Genomic DNA, 20,020 nt, shown 5'->3' with positions numbered 1-20,020 from the left:
TTCAAATAAAACCCTGTAGGTAGCACAGTGGCTCCCTTACAACACCAGGGACCTGGGTTTGATTTCAGCGTTTCAGCCTTGGGTGACTGTCTTTCTGGAGTTTGCATATTTTCCCCATTTCTGCCTGGTTTGGGGGGCGGGGGGGGAAGAAGAGGTAGAGGTGGAGGTGGTTTCAACCAGGTGTTTTAGTTTCCTCCCACCGTCCAATGATGTGCAGATTAGATGGACTGACAATGATTAATGTAGGGTCACGGGGATAGGTTAGGGTCTGTACAAATTTAATGGGCCAAATAAAATCCCTACAGTTCAGAAAGATGCTATGATTCTATTTAACAAGAGCTGACAATTCAAAAGGTTATTGAATATTAAGCAGGCTATGGAATATAAAAAACTACTGCTGAGTTCATTATGCACTTAAAACCACAAAAGAATTGTAGTGCTGATTTTGAGTTTACATTGGCATCCACGATCAACAATACAAATTAATTGTTAATTAATCTTTGCTGAGAAACTGGATAGAATCTACATTCACAGCGATGCTGAACAACAATTTGAAAACAAAATATGGAGTGTGTTGGGGAAAATTAAATCTTATGCCAAATCATTTAAAGCAAAGTCGTCAGGCGAGAAGACCTTGAGCAATTAACTAGCTTTTACTCAGTCATGGGGAAATTACATCTTCATTCGGAGAAGAAGTCTGACGCAATTCCAGTGAAATACAGAATGTTAGAAGTTGTATAGTAAAATACAAACCCACTGCCCATCAATTATGCAACCCACGGGCAGTTGTAAAGTTCACATATATTATGCAGACCTACATTTCTTAATGTCTACAAAACTGAATGTTATCTTACACCGCAGGTTCAGCAAGGCAAGAACAACCAATACGGGACATAGAGAAGCAATACATCATTCTATGAAGCAGAACTATCTAATGTCCAGAGCAGCAGAAACAGTTTGCAGCTGCAAGGTCAAGTTTAAAAAAAAATGAGCAAGCAACATTTTACTGCAAAAATTGCTTTGTGACAAAAATGGCTTCCATACAATTTTGGTCAAATTCTTCCACAGAGTGGAATATACAGCCACATCTGTATCAAGGTAATTTATTCTTATTAGGTCTTCTTACTTCAATTCATACATGAGGAGGAGACTGGAAATGCTGTTTTAAAAACTAATGCATCCCTTGAAGATTCCACATGGAACCACATAATTCAATGCGTTATTGAATCATGAAACTCAGGTAAATTGTAGATTTATCTTTGGCGGATTTGGAGGTATTTTACCACATTTGGGGAAAAAAAAAGTCAAAGCACCAGCAGTTTTAGGAAGCACATGGTAAAGGGAGTGAGGGGGGGTGGAAAGAGGGACAGAGAGAGGGACACAGAGAGAACCTGCACAGTTACTGCCTTTGCTGTTTTTGAATTCATGTATCACTGGACATAAGAGTGCATCTGGGAAAATTAACAGAGTGAATTTCACAATTAATCTTGGAGGAACCTGTTTGGCAAAGTTCACAACACAAAATCAGATAAGTTAATCGTTGTTTTAAGTCTGTCCAATAGTAAGGCTGCAGTAGTGAGTACAGTGGGTTATTTCTTGATTATATGTTTTGTGGAGATAAGTCTCTTGATTAAACTTAAAATATAAGCCATAACTATTAATTTAACTTGGTGCAGCGTTATGTAGAGGAATAAGACAGTGTTATTTTCTGGGTTTGTAGATTGTGAAGGAGCAAAAATGGCCTTTGCAGTGATATGTACTTCTTGTCAGATGTGGGAGTTTAAAGAGTGTTTAAGGGTTACTGGATTATATCTGCCATAAATACTGTTGGATGCGAAACTTATCAGACCGAATGGATCAGTTGGAGAAACAGTTAGAAGCGATGAGGAACTTGCAACAGCAACAGTATGTGATGGATGGCAGGTATAGGAAGGGGGGAAAGTCTCAGATACAGTCACATAGATGGGTTAACTCCAGGAAGGGTAAGAGAGGTAGGCACCTAAGGCAGGAGTCTTTTGTGGATATACCCATTTCAAACAGGTATGCTGTTTTGGAAAATGTAGGGGGTGATGGATTCTCAGGGGAACGTAGCACTAACAACTAAGTTTCTGGTATTGAGACTGGCTCTAATGCAACGAGGGGTACGTCGGCTTCCAAGAGATCAATTGTGTTAGGGGATTCTATAGTCCGAGGAACAGACAGACATTTCTGTGGCCAGCAAAGAAAAAGCAGAATGGTGTGTTGTTTCCCTGATGCCAGGATAAAGGATGTCTCAGAGAGGGTGCAGAATGTTCTCATGGGGGAAGAGGTGCCAGCAAGAGGTCATTGTCCACATTAGAGCCAACGATATAAGAAGGGAATTCTGAAGGGAGATTACAGAGAGTTAAGTAGAAATTTAAAAAGGAGGTCCTCAAGGGTAGTAATATTTGGATTACTCCCAGTGCTACGAGCTAGTGAGGGCAGGAATAGGAGGATAGAGCAGATGAACGTATGGCTGAGGAGCTGGTGTATGGGAGAAAGAATCACATTTTTGGATCATTGGAATCTCTTTTGGGGTAGAAGTGACCTGTACAAGTAGGATGGATTGCACCTAAATTAGAAGTGAACTAATATACTGGCAGGAATTTGCTCGAACCGCTCAGGAGGATTTAAACTAGTAAGGTTGGGTGGTGGTGGTGGGACCCAGGGAGATAGTGAAGAAAGAGATCAATCTGACACTGGTACAGTTGAGAACAGAAATGAGTCAAACAGTCAGGGCAGGCAGGGACAAGGTAGAACGAATAAATTAAACTGCATTTATTTCAATGCAAGGGGTCTAACAGGGAAGACAGATGAACTCAGAGCATGGTTAGGAACATGGGACTGGAATATCATAGCAATTACAGAAACACGGCTTAGGGATGGGCAGGACTGGCAGCTTAACGTTACTGGATACAAATGCTACAGGAAGGATAGAAAGGGAGGCAAGAGAGGAGGGGTGAGGCATTTTTAATAAGGGATAGTATTACAGCTGTGTTGAGTGAGGATATTCCCGGAAATTCATCCAGGGAAGTTATTTGGGTGGAACAGAGAAATAAGAAAGGGATGATCACCTTATTGGGATTGTATTATAGAGGAATTTCTTAAGAGCGTACAAGACAATTTTCTGATTCAGTATGAAAAGGTACTACTAGAGGAGGTGCAAAACTTGACCTACTCTTGGGAAATAAGGCAGGGCAGGTGACGGAGGTGTCAGTGGGGAGCACTTTGGGGCCAGCGACCATAATTCTATTCGTTTTAAAATCGTGATGGAAAAGGATAGACCAGATCTAAAAGTTGAACTTCTAAATTGGAGAAAGACCAATTTTGATGGTATTAGGCAAGAACTTTCAAAGCTGATTGGAGGCAGATGTTCGCAGGTAAAGGGACGGCTGGAAAACGTGAAGCCTTCAGAAATGAGATAACAAGAATCCAGAGAAGGTATATTCCTGTCAGGGTGAAAAGGAAGGCTGGTAAGTATAGAGAATGCTGGATGACTAAAGAAATTGAGGGTTTGGTTAAGAAAAAGAAGGAAGCATATGTCAGGTGTGGACAGGATAGATCGAGTGAATCCTTAGAAGAGTATAAATGAAGTAAGAATATACTTAAGAAGGAAATCAGGAGGGCAAAAAGGGGACATGAGATAGCTTTGGCAAACAGAATTAAGGAGAATCCAAAGGGTATTAAAGGACAAAAGGTTAACTAGGGAGAGAATAGGGCCCCTCAAAGATCAGCAAGGTGGCCTTTGCGTGGAGCCACAGAAATAGGGGAGATACTAAATGGATATTTTGCATCAGCATTTACTGTGGAAAAGGATATGGAAAACATAGACTGTAGGGAAATAGATGATGACATCTTGCAAAATGCCCAGATTACAGAGGAGGAAGCGTTGGATGTCTTGAAAAGGGTAAAGGTGGATAAATCTCCTGGACCTGATCAGGTGTACCCCAGAACTCTGTGGGAAGCCAGAGAAGTGATTGCTGGGCCTCTTGCTGAGATATTTGTATCATCAATACTCACAGGTGAGGTGCCCGAAGACTGGAGGTTGGCAAACGTGGTGCCACTGTTTAAGAAGGGCGGAAAAGACAAGCCAGAGAATGATAGACCGATGAGCCTGACATCGGTGGTGGGCAAGTTGTTGGAGGGAATCTTGAGGGATAGAATGTACATGTACTTGGAAAGGCAAGGACGATTAAGGAGAGTCAACATGGCTTTGTGCGTGGGAAATCATGTCTCACAAACTTGATTGAGTTTTTTGAAGAAGTAACAAAGTGGATTGATGAGGGCAGAGCAGTAAATGTGATCTATGTGGACTTCAGTAAGGTTCCCCATGGGAGACTGATTAGCAAGGTTAGATCTCATGGAATACAGGGAGAACTAGCCATTTGGATACAGAACTGGATCAAAGGTAAAGACAGAGGGTGGTGGTGGAGAGTTGTCTTTCAGACTGGAGGCCTGTGACCAGTGGAGTGCCACAAGGATCCGTGCTGGGTCCTCTACTTTTCGCCATTTACATAAATGATTTGGATGTGAGCTTAAGAGGTACAGTTAGTAAGTTTGCAGATGACACCAAAATTGGAGGTGTAGTGGACAGCAAAGAGGGTTACAACAGGATCTTAACCAGATGGGCCAATGGGCTGGGAAGTGGCAGATGGAGTTTAATTCAGATAAATGCGAGGTGCTGCATTTTTGGAAAGCAAATCTTAGCAGGACTTATATACTTAATGGTAAGGTCTTAGGGAGTGTTGCTGAACAAAGAGACCTTGGAGTGCAGGTTCATAGCTCCTTGAAAGTCGAGTCGCAGGTAGATATGATAGTGAAGAAGGCGTTTAGTATGCTTTCCTTTATTGGTCAGAGTATTGAATACAGGAGTTGGGAGGTCACGTTGCGGTTGTACAGGACATTGGTTAGGCCACTGCTGGAATATTGCATGCAATTCTGGTCTCCTTCCTATTGGAAAGATGTTGTGAAACTCGAAAGGGTTCAGAAAAGATTTACAAGGATGTTGCCAGGGTTGGAGGATTTGAGCTATAGGGAGAGGTTGAACAGGCTGGGGCTGTTTTCCCTGGAGCGTCGGAGGCTGAGGGGTGACCTTATAGAGGTTTACAAAATTATGAGGGGCATGGATAGGATAAATAGGCAAAGTCTTATTTCCTGGGATCAGGGAGTCCAGAACTAGAGGGCATAGGTTTAGGATGAGAGGGGAAAGATGTAAAAAAAGAGACCTAAGGGACAACTTTTTCATGCAGAGGGTGGGACGTGTATGGAATGAGCTGCCAGAGGAAGTGGTGGAGGTTGCGACAATTACAACATTTAAGAGGCATTTGGATGGGTATATGAAGAGGAAGGGTTTGGAGGGATATGGGCCAGGTGCTGGCAGGTGGGGCTAGATTGGGTTGGGATATCTGGTCGGCATAGATAGGTTGGACCGAAGGGTCTGTTTTCTGTTTTCTCTATGACTCTATGACTTCAACCAATTGTCTCTCCAGAGGAGGAAATGAGGTAAACAATTTTACCATGTTGTCTGATTTTGACTGCTGTGCAGTGACACCTGCTGGAAACCAAGTAGAGCATTAGCCAAAACAAGGACCGATTGGGATATCGTCCGCAGTTGAGTAGTCAACACAAACCGTTCAGGTCACACATCAGTAATGACCACTTGAGAAGACCACAGATGGAAACTGATTGGCACTCTTGAAATTTTACCCTTAGAGTCCCGCTTTGAGAAAATAAATGGGAAATTAAAGTTTTCTAGAGAATTAAAAACTTCACCAGAATAAAAAGGCTTTCAGTTATTACTAGAACCATAAAATGGAATTAAAGGAAACCTTAAAATTTATTTTTGAGACCACCAGAGATTTAACAAATGAGATTAATTTTACAGCTTTTACATAGTAAAAAGTGTTATTTATTTGTCAATTGAAAAAAAAAGAGACCTACCCTATAATAAAATCTCGGGATGCTTTTGTAAGATAGGTTGTTCTTTTTCCTGCCCCCTCTCCATTCAACATAATACTTGGTGAAGAGATCCATCTCATTGTCCTTTGGTTCTTGGTCAGATGTTTTAGCTGTTTTATTTGAAATTGGATAGAACCATTAATATCTTTTCCAGGAAGGATCATGTCATGAACTTCAAAACGTTTTGCTTTATCAACAATCATTTTCAATGCATCCAAGAAGCAGCAAGATATAGCTCTTGGGGTGAAAGGGATCAAGGGTTATGGAGAGAAAGCAGAATTAGGTTATTGAGTTGGATGATCAGCCATGATAGTGATAAATGGCGGAGCAGACTTGAAGGGCCGAATGGCCTCCCCCGCCTCTATCTTCTATATTTCTATGTTGCTATGTTTTTAATGTCATATCTAACTGTAGAGTCATACAGCACAGAAACAGACCCTTTGGTCCAGTTCATCCATGCCGACCAAGTTTGCCAAACTAGTCCCATTTACCTGGATATGGCCCACATGCCTGCAAACCTTTCTATTCACATACCTGTCTACATACCTTTTAAGTGTTGTGAATATACCTGCGTCTACCACTTCCTCTGACAGTTCATTCCACATATGAACCACTTATGTATGAAAATGTTGGCCCTAAAGGTCTCTTAAATCTTTCTCCTCTCACTTTAAAATTATGCCCTCTAGTTTTTAAACCCCGCTATCCTACGGAAAAGACCTTTAGTGTTCACCTCACTCCAGTGAAAAATGTCCCAGCCGATCTAGCCTCTGTTCAACTCAAACCGTCCAGTCCCAGCAACTTCCTTGTAAATGTTTCTGCATCCTCTTTCATTTAATGCTTCCTATAGCAAGGCAACCAGAAAAGGACACAGTACTCCAGGTGAGGTCACACCAATGTCCTGTACAACCTCATCAATACATCCCAACTCCTATACTTAAAGGTCTGAGCAATGAAGGCAAGCACTCCAAAAGCCTTCTTTACCACCCAAATTATCTATGACACACTTTGTTCTTTAAAAATTATCTAAATTCTTAGGTCTCTCTGTTCGGCAACACTCCCCAGCATCCTACCATTAACTGTGTCAGTCCTGCCCTTGTTCATCTTATCAAAATGCAACCCTCACACTTCTCCAAATTAAATTCCATCTGCCATTTCTCAGCCCATTGGCCCAATTGATCACGATCCCTTTGTCATCTTACATAACCTTCTTCATTGTCTAGCATCCCACCAACTTTGGTGTCATCCATAAACTTGCTAACCATGCTTCCTAAATTCTCATCCAAATCATTCATACAAAATGATGAACAATAGTGGACCCAGTTCTAATCCCGACAGAACACCACTGGTTACATGTCCCCGCCCAAAAAAAACACCCCACCACCACCACCCTCTGTCTCCTACCTTCAAGCCAATTTTGCATCCAATTGACAAGCTCTCCATGAACCTCATGTGATCTAATTTTATTAGTTAGCCTACCATGCAGAACCTTGTCAAAGGCTTCACTAATGTCCACACACTTAACATTTACCACTCTGCCCTCATCTATCTTCTTGAGCACATCCTCAAAAAAAAAGACAGACGATTTGCTAAAAAACAGCAAGCAAACCAGAGAGTACTGTCCCTCAGGGATCAGTAAGAGAACCACTGCTTCATTTTATATATCATTGCATTGCAACTACACAGACCCATTCCCTAACCAATATTTACCCCAAAAATGCACCTAACCTACACATCCTTGAACACTATGGGCAATTTAGCACATCCAATTCACCTAACCTGCAAATCGTTGGACTGTGGGAGGAAACCTGAGCACCCAGAGGAAACCCACACAGACACAGGGAGAATGTGCAAACTCCACATTAACAGTCGCCCGAGGCTGGAATTTAACCCGGGTCCCTGGCACTGTGAGGCAGTAGTGCTAACCACTGAGCCATTGTGCTGCACCATATCTAGAAGGACAAGAGCAGCAGATTCATGGGAACACCACAAGCTTCATGTTCCCCTTTAAGCCACTCACTATTCTCACTTAAAAATATCTCATCATTCCTTCACTGTTGCTGGATCAAAGTCTTGGAATGTCCTCTCTAATGGCATTGTGGGTCAACCCACAGCAGGTGGACTGCAGCGGTTCAAGAAGGCAGCTCACCACCACCTTCTCAAGGGCAACTAGGAACATGGAATAAATGCTGGCCAGCCAACGATGCTCACATCCCACAAGTGAATAAAAAAAAAATCTTCACACAGTTGTGCAATTGTTCCTTCAGTCAGGATCTAGCTGCAGTGTTTATCCTCCATGTATTCTGAGGGGAGATTTAGTAGAGGTAATCAAAAATCACAGAGTTTAGGTAATGCAAATAAAGAAAAACTTTTTTTTACAGTGACAGAAGGTTTCATAACTAGAGAACAAACATTTCATGTAATTGCCAAACAAATCAGAGGTGAGGTAAGTGAAGTTTTGTTTTGCTGTGAGCTATAATGATATGGAATGCACTGCCTAAAAGGGTCTTGGACGTAGGTTCAACAACATCTTTCGAAGGAGAATTGGATAAATACTACAAGAGGGTGAACAATGTCGCTTCTTCCTCAGGCAGCTGAGGACGTTTGACACGACGGCAAATACTCTTGCCAACTTTTATAGGTGCACCATCAAGAGCACTCTGTCTGGATGTATCACTACCCAGCATGGCAACTGTACCATTCAAGATCGGAAATGGTTACAGAGAGTGATGAACTCGGCCCGGACAATCACAAAGGCCAACCTCCCATCAATAGAATCCATCTAGGCCTGCGACAAGGAAAGGCCGCCAGCATTCGCAAAGATCCATCCCACCCTGGCAACGTTTTTCTACAATCTCTCCCATCGGGGAGAAGATACAGAAGCCTGAACACACGCACCAGCCGGTTTCGAAACAGTTTCTACCCTATTGTTGTTAGAATACTGAATGGACTCACGAACTCTTGACATGTACGTGTGTTTTTGTTTTATCTTATCTATGCTACTTAACTCTGTGATCCGCCTGTACTGCTCGCAAGGCAAAGCTTTTTACTGTCCCTTGGTACATGTGACAATAAATTCAATTCAATTCAATGGAGATAATTTCAAGGATAGGAGAAAGAACACAAGGATGGGATTAATTGAATAGCCTAAGCAGTAGACATAAGCACAATGTCTTTCCTTCCAGGATTTATGATTATACACAATGTCCTGTCAGCCTGATCAGAAGATTAGACCAGCTAAAATAACAGGATTTGTGCTTTTTAACCAGAAGAAACTAGTATTAGCTTGAATGATTATCTTCAAGCAAACAGAATTCCAACTCCCAATGCACTGTAGTGTCCTGTTGATGATTCAGAACAATTGCACAATCATCTGCAGCATCCTGAATTCTGGACAACTACTTGCCTTGAATCACCTCTGTTTAAATTCTGGAGCCTTGATTTTAAACTAATATGTGTCTCCTTTAGTATCAATGGAAGTGTGTAAATACTGTGGACGTTGATGACGAGAGAGAGAAAATATTAAGTCATTAATTTAGCAGCAACTGGATTAGCCAGCAGCTAAAAATTACATTCAAAAGCTTTCAGATGGCTCAAAGGAGACCTGACTGGGGTCAGATGCAAGTATAGTTACTCCCTAAAGGAGATTAAGTTACTTCAGTAAAATGTCTAAACCAGGACTGTTCCAGTTACAACACAGCAGAATCAAAAACTGAGAAAGTCAAATATCTTAACAGTATGAATTGACAAAGCCAAAAGTTTCATAGTCCAAAGATTGGAACTAAGAATATAGGTAAAGGGCTTCTCTGGATTTTGATTAACAGTAAATCTACAATGCTGGGGATTAAGTAGGACTTTTATTTAACCATGTGTTTTGAAGGCTTTCAAACGGTTTTATATGTAGATAAATTGTTTTTATTTATTTGATTTATTTTGTGTGCAACTTCTGTTGTATTGTTAAAACCAAATCTGCAGTCTTTTTGTACTATGTTTCTATGGAAGACCACCATTTAGAAGACAGAATCAAAATATTATCTATCATGGCATACTTCATTCTGGAATCACCATGATAACATTAGTTATGTTCATAACAATAAGCGGATAACAGGCCTGTTCATCAACTGATGCTGCTTGAAGTATTATGAGACTTTACAGAGGTGATTCTGTTTCAAAGTCAATATGAATTTGAACTAGGATTTCCAATTCTGATTGTATGCAAAGACTGGGTAAATTCCATAAGGAGAAAAGATAAAGTTACCAAAAAGAGCGCAAGTTTAAGAACAGAGATAGAGAAACAATTGGAATTGGAGGAATAGAATTAAATTCTGCTTAGTGTTGCAAAGTTGGTATGTAGACTTGTAAAATGGGGGGTGGGGGGAAAATAAAGTGCTTGTTCCCTTTAAAAGATGATGCCCACACCAATTTCCATGCATAGTGATTTAAGAAAAAAAATGAATGTTTAAACACAAGTTTAAAATTCAGGTACAGAGAGCTCCTGAATTCAAACATTTTGTATCAAACAGCCAAGAAGCATTTTTAGCAAGCCAACAAGTCTTTTCAAAATTAGCCAATTTAAACCAAGTTCTTAGATGTTAAAAATATATCAAAAATTTAAATCTGACGGTGTTGACAATCTTGAACCAAAGTGATTGTAAAGAATAAGGTTATCAAGACTATAAAGGGGAGTCCAAAGCTTAAAAATCACACAACACCAGGTTATAGTCCAGCGGGTTGAATTGGAAGCACTAGCTATCTGAGCACTGCTCCTTCATCAGGTGGTTGCTAGCGCTTCCAATTCAACCCGCTGGACTATAACCTGGTGTTGTGTGATTTTTAACTTTCTGCACCCCAGTCCAACACTGGCATCTCCAAATCATTATAAAGAAGAGGGTATTTTTGAAAATCGGTGGGAGCCAACTGAAGAGATAATAACTTCCAGCTCTCATAAAATGCACTATCTTTCCATAACAGACACCATGGCATGTTTAGCTACTATTCCAGACAACAGAATTGACAGAGTACAGTCCTGTCACAAGAATTCGACAGAGAGAGGAGTTTCAGAAAAAGTATCAGCAAAGAGGGTGAGAAGCGTTTTGGAAGACACACTGTGTGTGAACTTTGAGAAACTAAGTTTTAATTTATTGTTTTCTTATTACTTGGATTTATATAAGTGGGACCTGTGTTATTGAAACAGCTTACCAGTAGAATTCAGTTCAGTTCAGGAATAGATAGAGAGGAATTGCTCAGTTGTTAGTGGTTCCATTCATTTGTTCATTGTTGTAGTTAGATAAATAAGTTCTTATTAGCTGATTGTAGAGTGAGTGAAAGGATTTCATTTCATTTAACCTCTTCTTTATAACAGATTGCGGGAGGAATGAGAGGGAGGTTATACCTCTTGTCACACTTCTTTTAGATTACGAGGTAAGGCAATCTTCTCTGGCTGTTTCGGTTTAATTATCAGAGGGGCTCGACCTTTTCCCCTTCGTAACATTAGAGGGGCGTGGATTAATAAAGGATAGTCAGCATAGCTTTGTCAGAGAGAGAGATCATGTCTAACAAATTTGCTTGAATTTTTCAAGGTGACTAGGTGTGTAGCTAAGGGTAATGCAGTTGCTGTAGTCCACATAAAACTTACTGATCATCTTCTACATTCATGATCCAGACATGAATGTAGAAGAATGATCAGTAAGTTTGTAGATAATAAAAAATAGTGTAAATAGTAAGGATGAAAGTCTTAGATTACAGGATGATATAAACAGGTTGGTCAGATGGGCTGAGCAAGTGGAGTCTAATCCTGGAAAGTATGAAGTGTCACATTTTGGGAAGACTAACAAGACAAGGAAGTATAATAGTAGGACAACATGAAGTACAGAGAATCAGAGGGATCTTGGTGTGCATGTCCAACAATCTTTCAAGGCAGTAGAACAGGTAGATGGGGCAGTTAAGAAGGTATATGAGATATTTGCCTTTATTAGTCAAGGCACTGAATGCAAGAGCAAGGAAATTATGATGACCTGTGTGTATCATTAGTTAAGTCACATCTTGACTACTGTGCACTGCTCTGTTCATTTCTCTATAGGAAGAATGTGACTGCAATAGGAAGTGGGCAAAGGAGATTCACCAAGATGTTGCCTGGTTTGGAGTGTTTCAGCCATGACGAGAAACTAGATGTGCTGGGGTTGTTTTCCTTGGAGCAGAAAAAGATGAAGGGGTGGGCGGCGAAGACCTGATCGGGTTGTACAAAGTTATGAGCAGAATACATAGCGCAGAAGACGTTAGAACTCGGGCTACAAAAGGAGCAGCAGGTACGTACCTGAAAGTCACCCCTTAAAAGGGTGACAGAGGCAGGAACCATCAAGCGATTTAAAGTGTGTTTAAAATATCATCTTATTCAAGCCTAGAGGGAAATGGGATTACAGTAGATATATGTTTGATCACCTACGCGGACACGATAGGCTGAAGGGTTTCTTTCCATGATGCAAATTTAACATTTTATCTGAACATGCAGCTCCCCAAAAGGAACTCCGAATCTATTTAACAGAACTTGCTGGAAATATTCAACAGTATTCCTGGAGAGAGACACAGAGCTAACATTTCGGATCTGTGGAGTTGGGGACGGACTCACGTTTCTGGGAGGCCACAACAGCCAAGCTATCCTTCAGCGTCCGTTTCCAGTCGCGAGACGGTGCCTCGGAATCGACCCCAGCAACCGCCATCCTGGCTCCAGCGTCTCCCTCCGCCCGTCACACCATTCTTCCCGATTCCCTGATCCCTGACCCCTGACCCTATCAGCCCGACCAATCCACGTCCTTGTGCTGTCACGGGGAGGGCGGGGCCTGGGGAAGGGGGGAACGATTGAGAAGTGGGCGCGTGGCCTGGCGGTTTGTGGCTTGAGCAGCGTTTTCAGGTTTTTGTATGGCCTTCAAGACGATACATTTGGACACTAATTAGCCCCGAAGGGCAACTGGTTGGGAGAGCACCATTTCCTTTTATATTGAAGCCATGCCGCAGAACGGAAGTGTCCTTTAGTCTGAGATTGCAGTGAGAAGCCCTTTGCCTTTACTGCTCAGCATGTTGGTTCAGCCTCTCGGCAGCTTGGCACCCCGTTTGCAGCGGGTCCTCTGCTCTCCCCGGGCACACCAAGCTGTGTGCAGCCTCTTCCCATCTTGTGGTGTCCCGCAGCTACACACTTCAAAGAGTTTAATGTCGTCTGAGTTCAAACAGAGTGATGCGAACCAGAGGAAAACATCAAAAGCTCAACTAGAAAGAATTCACCGTGCTGACACCGGCTCTTCGTTTTCTGTATTTACAGCTGGGGCAGCCAGAAAAAGAGCAGAGTCCGCAAAAAGCCAAATGGGCCTCGAATTGGCCGAGACCTCAACAGTGACAAAAGTTGGGAAGTCGTTAGTTCCACTGAAGCCTTTAAATGTAGATGATTGGAAGAAATTGAAAACGGAATCGCCCAATAAAACTCGTTTTGAAGTAAGCATGATGGAAAAACTGCTGTCTGCTCGTGCTGATATTGATGTGGCTAAATCGCTTTTAGTTTTTGTTACAATGGAAAATGGTACTGTTGAGTATGAACTCCTTCTGAAGTATTTGGCACTGTGTGTCCAACAGCAGCAGCTGACTGAGATACTTGATTTGTATGGCATGATGAAAACTAGATTCAAAATATTAGACATTGGAGCTTACAGCCTCTTCATCAGTGGTTTTAGCAAGACAGATCGCTGGAGGGAGGCTGTGATGTTTTTAGATTCAATTAAAAAAATGGTTACCCCATCACCAAGAAATTATGGGGATATTGTTATTTCTGCACTCGAGCATAAAGAAGTAGAAACTGCATGGATGTTGTTTAAAGAAATGGAAAACAAAAACTTAAAACCAACTGAGAACACATTGCAAACATTTTTTGATTATGGCAAGTCATTCTGTGATGATCAGTATGAAAATAAGATTATGTATATCCTCTTCTACCTGAGAGATAATCAGATATACCCTGGGAAAGGTTTAATGCAAAGTATCCATTCATGGTTTGAAAGGTAAATATTTATTTACTATGTATGCCATTTGATAAATTTTGATTTATGTTTAACACAATGCTATGAATTACCTATCTAGGTTACATTTTTCTCGCCAACACTTATGGTTGTGAGATTTCAACAGATAATTAGGACGTGTTTGCTTATTTATAGGATCCCTCGTGTGCCATGTGTTGAATTTTGTTAGTTTCCTGGATTTCATGTCTTAAATATTATTTTTAACAATTGGATCATATGGAATATCTTCACAATTAATTGTTACTGTTGCCTTTTTGTAAGAATAGGTGTCTGTTGTATCTTTTAGCTTACCAACCTATTTCAAAATTAGATCAACAACTTTGGTCAAGATAGCATTGTGGTTATGAAAAGAAACTCTATCAACCTGTTTGTCTCCAGAGGCCTGTATACTAACACTACTCACAAGATCCTAACATTGTGATTATGCATCTGTGTGATAGTGGCGCACGAATGTGATCATTGAATCTGAGGTGGAACTCGAGCCTAAACCAGTTTGTAACACCATCTAGCCTTGCAATTATATATTGGTACTGAAAAGTTGTTGTTCTCATTGATTCATTCCATTAATTGGTTTGTTTGATTTACTGTGTAAAACTTTTTTTTTGTGGGATGTTCGGCACTTAACTAATTGTTTATACTAATTAATCCTAAAACATCAAAATAAAATGTTGAAGCTCCATCAATATTGCTCAATTGGTGTCTGATGAAATGGCTCCATTTAAAAATCACTGCCTATTCGTTACTGCAAGTCCCCAATCTCAATAGTATTGTATCTGAATGCTTTCATATCGATTACCATAAAATGGCTTGACACAATTACATTGCTTGAAATGTGATTATTTGGTTGACTATAAAGTGTAAGATATGTGCATCAGAGAATATCGCATAGAGATATCAATTTCAATTGCATCGGTAATCGGTATATCAACTTCGTTTGTATTGCAATGATCATTGTCATTTAAGCAAATGTTAGGATAGTGCGAGCAAAATCTTTCTTGAGATGGCTACTTTGCAATAAAAATCACTTTAAATTTAACCCTTTTGATTTTGCTGTTAATACTTGTTACATCTTGATTTCAGCATCCCAGGCAAACAATGGGAAGGGCATGAAACGGCTATATTGCACAGGTATGTTTTTGTATTTGAAAATATTCAAAATATTCTTTTACCTCAACTGTTTAAATTAAACATCTCAAGTATGTGCTGCTTATTCTTGTGAATTTTGTTTTTAAAAAAATACAATTAAAATAAAATTCCCAATATTTATGTAGTCTCTCAACTCTTTTTTAATGAGTTATGACCTCAGCTGAGGTGAACCTGGATATTGTCATAATTACAAGGTCGGTAGTCTTATGTGGACCCAGGGAACTTTACTTGTACAGGGTGTACAGCTAGAAAGATTAAAAAGGAAGTAGCAACAATAGACAGCATACCCATTCTCTCTCAGCAGAAAGTCATCTCCTGCAGTCGCCTTTTGTTTTACCATTCCAGTGATTTTTATACAAACCAAAAGGTTAAAAACAAACTGCAGTACTGGTCTTGGTGTGTGAACTAATGTTTCATGAAGATCACAGCTTGGGAAAGCCACCAAACGCCCTAAACAGTAGATAAAGAGCAGAAAATAATTTTCTCACTCTCACTTACTCATTCACTCACACTCTGGATGCAACTGGCTAGCCACCATCCTATTCACTGTAGCATAGGAGGTTGAGGGGTGACCTTTATAGAGATGCTTAAAATCATGAGGGACATTGAAATAACTGCACAGAGGCTGATATCCCATCACCAAGTCACCCTTTATTTACTTGTGCACAATACACTGGTTAAGCCAACCAGCTCGGAGTTAGTTGCCTAAATCTCTTGGTTATATCTCTTGTAGGCAGGTGCAACATACAGTGAAAAACCCCAAGTGAAAATAACTTTATTAAAATTCGGCCACCAGGAAAGAAACCCATGTTGCTAATGAACCAGTGACAAACAAAGTCCACAACAAGCTATGCTTACATAGGGGGGTGGCTACAGACTAAATCAAAATAGAATTGGAGGGGGAAATAAACTTCATTCCCCATGTTGCCCACCTCTCCAAGTGTATTGGTAGACACGGTGTGTTCCATCTCCAGGGCCACCCAGACCTGAACATAAATGTGGTAGACAGGAAGGTGGTCCGCCATACCAACCCACCATTTCCCCCTCCCCACTCCATGGCCTGCTGCTCTGGACATGTTAATGGCCAGCCTGGCCAGACCTCTGAGCAGACCCACAAGTAGATCCTTGACCTGCCCTCTCCCCCCTGTAGCAGGTGATCTCTTGGTTATATATTTTTTTTCCTTTTTTCTCTTGTTGTTTCTTCACTGCATGAAAAAACACAAGTGCAGAAAATGTTACTCATGTTCTGACACCAGGAAGAGAAAGCACCTAAGTGGCCAGTGACAAGTAGTGCTCTTTAGCGGCAATGTCCATATGATCAGAAAAGTAAAGGGTAGGGATTAAATCAAAATAGAGTCAGAGGGGGAAATAAAACACTTCACGCCTCATGGTGCTCACCTCTCCATGAAGACCTCCAAGGGTATTGATAGACACCACGTGCTCCTTCTCTAGGGACACTTTGGCTCAAACCGAACCATAGAATAAGGGCAGGCAATCGGCCATAACGACTCCCTCCACGGCCCGCTGCCTGGACCTGTTTATGGCCAGGCCCAGGAGCAGACCCACCAGGAGATCCTCTGACCTGCTCTCTTCCCTCTGCACTGGGTGATCTCTTGAGGGGTTTTTTTTTGAGGAGATTCTAATCTCCTGTTTATTCTTAAATTCTATTTTTTTTTCTCCACACTACCACTAACAGCAGTATTGCTTGCTTTTCCCCAGCACCCATGTTGTGTGTGTGTGTGTGTGTGTGTAGGTGTAAGACACAGTGAATGAATGAGTGCATAAAACTTTTCATATTCCACCAGTAGGAAGAAGGAAACACCCAAATGGCCAGTGATGAGCATTGCCCTTCTCAACACGGGCAATGCTGGGTGTTCAAAAATGTGGAGGGGTGGGGGTGCAGGGATTACAGCAAAATAGAGTTGGAGGGGGAAATAGAACACTTCACCGTGCGGTGCCTACCTTTACCTGAAAATCTCAAGGTTGTTGGTAGATGCTGTGCGCTCCTTCTCCAGGGCCATCTGGGCCCAAGCATAACTGTGGAATAGGGGTAGGCAATCAGCCATAACAATTCTGTCCACTGCCCACTGCCTGGACCTGTTTATGGCCAGCCTGCCCAGGCTGAGGACCAGACCCACGAGAAGATCCTCTGACCTGCCCTCTCCACTCTAAACCGGGTGATCACTTTGGTTATATATTGTTAACCATAACAAATGATAAACAGTTAACATGAACAGCCATATACGAGAAACAGCAATATACAGGGAAACAGACGGCAAAGCCAGACCCCCAAACCCCACCATACAACCAGTTCACAGTGAAATGAGATAACCTTGAGTCTCACCTTACATTATCAAGAACGAAACAATGATCATGATCACATACAGACAGTCCGATAAACCGAACAATAAAACCGTATATCCATCATAGACACTGTACATCTATCATAGGCAACTCAGCAACCCCCTGTCCTTCCCACCTTCAGGCTGATCTCTTGGTTTTTTTTTACTTTATTAACCAGTACAAGTTACAACCAAACAGTTAACAATGAACAGCAGTTTAGAAGAAACAGCAATTTACAAGGGAAAAGGGTGACAAAGCCGGACCCCAAACCCCACTGTATGACCAGTTCATAGGGAAAAGAGGACGAACCTTGAGTCCCACCTTATGTAAAAAAGGAAACCATAAATGCAATCACACAGACAATCTGAGAAACCGAACAATAAAACAGTGCATATATTCACAGACACCCCTGGCAATCCTGCCTCCTAAACCCCCAAAAAACCTTCAGGCGGATCTCTTGGGGTTTCTTTTTCTTTTTTAAATATTTTGTTAAATGGGTACAAGTTACAAACAAGCAATTCACATTAACAGCCCTATATAGGAAACCGGAGAAAGTGAGGACTGCAAATGTTGGAGATCAGAATCGAGAGTGTGGTGCTGGCACAGTAGGCCGTGCAGCATCCAAGGAGTGGGAGTTTCGATGTTTCGGGCGTAAGCCCTTCATAAGGAATGAGGCTTGTGGGCCGGGGGGCTGAGAGATAAATGGAAGAAGGGTAGGGTTGGAGGGGGGAAGGTAGCTGAGAATGCTAGGTAGATGAAGGTGTTAGGTCGGAGAGGAGGATGGAGTGGATAGATGGGAAAGGTGATGGACAGGTCGAGAGGATGGTGCCAAGTTGGAGGCTTGGGACTGGGATAATGTGGGGGCAAGGGGAAGTGAGGAATGAGGTGAAATCAACATTGATCCCTTGTGGTTCCAGGGTCCCAAAGCAACACGCATTGTGACCGTGAACATTTCTTCTGTTGCCTCTGGGCTCACTTTTTCAATCAAGACTCCTGCCCACCCATCAAGGACCCCTTCTCCCACCTCCAACACACCCCATCCACCCAGGGCCACTTCCTTGAGCACTCTGGAATGTAGATTATCAGCCTTCAATCCCATCAATTTCTTCAAAACAATTTCTCGACTAACATGGATTTGCTTCAGTTCTTGCCTCTCAGCAAACGCTGTGATCCCCATAATTTCTAATATGTTATTCATAATTTTGCTTTGTAAAAGCAAAGAATGAATTGAATTTGTCAGCCATTTCTTTGTTCCCCATTATAAATTCCCCATTTCCATTTGTAAGGGACCTCAGTAGTTTTCATCAATCTCTTTCTCTTTACATACCTATAGAAATGTTGAAAATCAGATTTTTTTCTTTCCTGCAAGCTCACTCTCGTACTCCCTTTTTCCCTTTTTAGTCAATCCTATGGTCTTCTTTTGCTTAATTCTAACTTATTCTCAATCCTCAGATATAATTTTTTTCTTGCTAATTTGTATGCCACTTATTTTTTTGCTTCTAATAATCTCTCATCATCAGCTTCCCTCAAAATCCATGGTTTGACCACTATTCTCTTTGCAGCCTTGCACTAGAAAGGAATAAAAAAAGGTTCTCATTCACCCATTCACTCTTAGTGGATAGGCAATAGCAAATACTCAGTCATTCATTTCTGTTTCATTTCCCAGTCCATCATAGCTAACTCATGCCTTATACCATTTTAAGATTCAGGACCCTAGTCTCAGAATCAACTATCTCACTGTCAGTTTTGATGAAGAATTCTGTTATGGTCACTCAACCCAAGGAGTCCCTTGATAACTACATTACCAATTATTTCTTTCTCCTTGCATGATACTCCATCCAAGATGGCTTGTTTTCTAGTTGATTCCTCAATGTATTGGTCCAAAAAAAATCTCTCATCCATTTCAGGAATTTCTCCTCTACAGTATTTGATTTTAATTTGAAAATAGATTAAACAAGTCACCCATAATTAGAGATTTTCCTTTACTGTATGCATCAGTGATTTTCTGTTTAGTGGCATTCCCAAAATCACCAGTACAGGTTGGTCTATATCCTACTCCATTAATTACTTATTTTGCCCCTTAAATTTCTCAGTTCTGTCCACACAAATTCTAAATTGTCTGAGCTAATATCTTTCTTCAACATTATGTTCATATCCTCTTTAAACAGTAATGTAATTCCACTGCCTTTTTCCCTTTTTGTCTGTGTTTCATAAATAGTGAATATCGCTGTTGTTCAGTTCCCATTCCTGGTCACTTTATGGCTGTGTTGAATTGAATTGGCTTTATTGTCACATACTTAAATGAGTATAGTGAAAAGTTTACAAGTCACTATTTACAGATTCTCGAGTACAAATTGTTAGGAAAAAAATTAGAAAAATAAAGAAATAAAAAGTGCAGCATTACAGATCTTCAAAGGCACAATATCATAAGAATAAATTTAAAAAGTAAAGAAATAAAAAAAGCTCAAAAACAATCCTTCTATTATAATATAATAAAT

At 41.0% G+C, this 20,020-nt stretch overlaps 2 protein-coding genes across 2 annotated transcripts in view; one reads left to right on the top strand and one right to left on the bottom strand.

Moving 5' to 3' along the window:
* The window catches only part of ppp2r3c (protein phosphatase 2, regulatory subunit B'', gamma), a 32,188-nt gene extending 19,445 nt beyond the window's left edge, over positions 1-12,743 (bottom strand). Inside the window, exons 1-2 of the mRNA XM_060829090.1 lie at positions 12,599-12,743; positions 5,959-6,086 (exon numbers count right to left, since the gene is read on the bottom strand). Coding sequence (XP_060685073.1) covers positions 5,959-6,086; positions 12,599-12,689 — 219 coding nt within the window. The 5' untranslated portion in view covers positions 12,690-12,743. The remainder of the gene's footprint in view (positions 1-5,958; positions 6,087-12,598) is intronic.
* A 62-nt stretch (positions 12,744-12,805) lies between these two features.
* The window catches only part of prorp (protein only RNase P catalytic subunit), a 74,587-nt gene continuing 67,372 nt past the window's right edge, over positions 12,806-20,020 (top strand). Inside the window, exons 1-2 of the mRNA XM_060829089.1 lie at positions 12,806-14,015; positions 15,114-15,161. Coding sequence (XP_060685072.1) covers positions 13,045-14,015; positions 15,114-15,161 — 1,019 coding nt within the window. The 5' untranslated portion in view covers positions 12,806-13,044. The remainder of the gene's footprint in view (positions 14,016-15,113; positions 15,162-20,020) is intronic.

This window comes from Hemiscyllium ocellatum, chromosome 8, assembly GCF_020745735.1.
Source record: "Hemiscyllium ocellatum isolate sHemOce1 chromosome 8, sHemOce1.pat.X.cur, whole genome shotgun sequence".
NCBI lineage: Eukaryota > Metazoa > Chordata > Chondrichthyes > Orectolobiformes > Hemiscylliidae > Hemiscyllium > Hemiscyllium ocellatum.
This window is presented reverse-complemented; position numbering and strand designations above follow the sequence as displayed.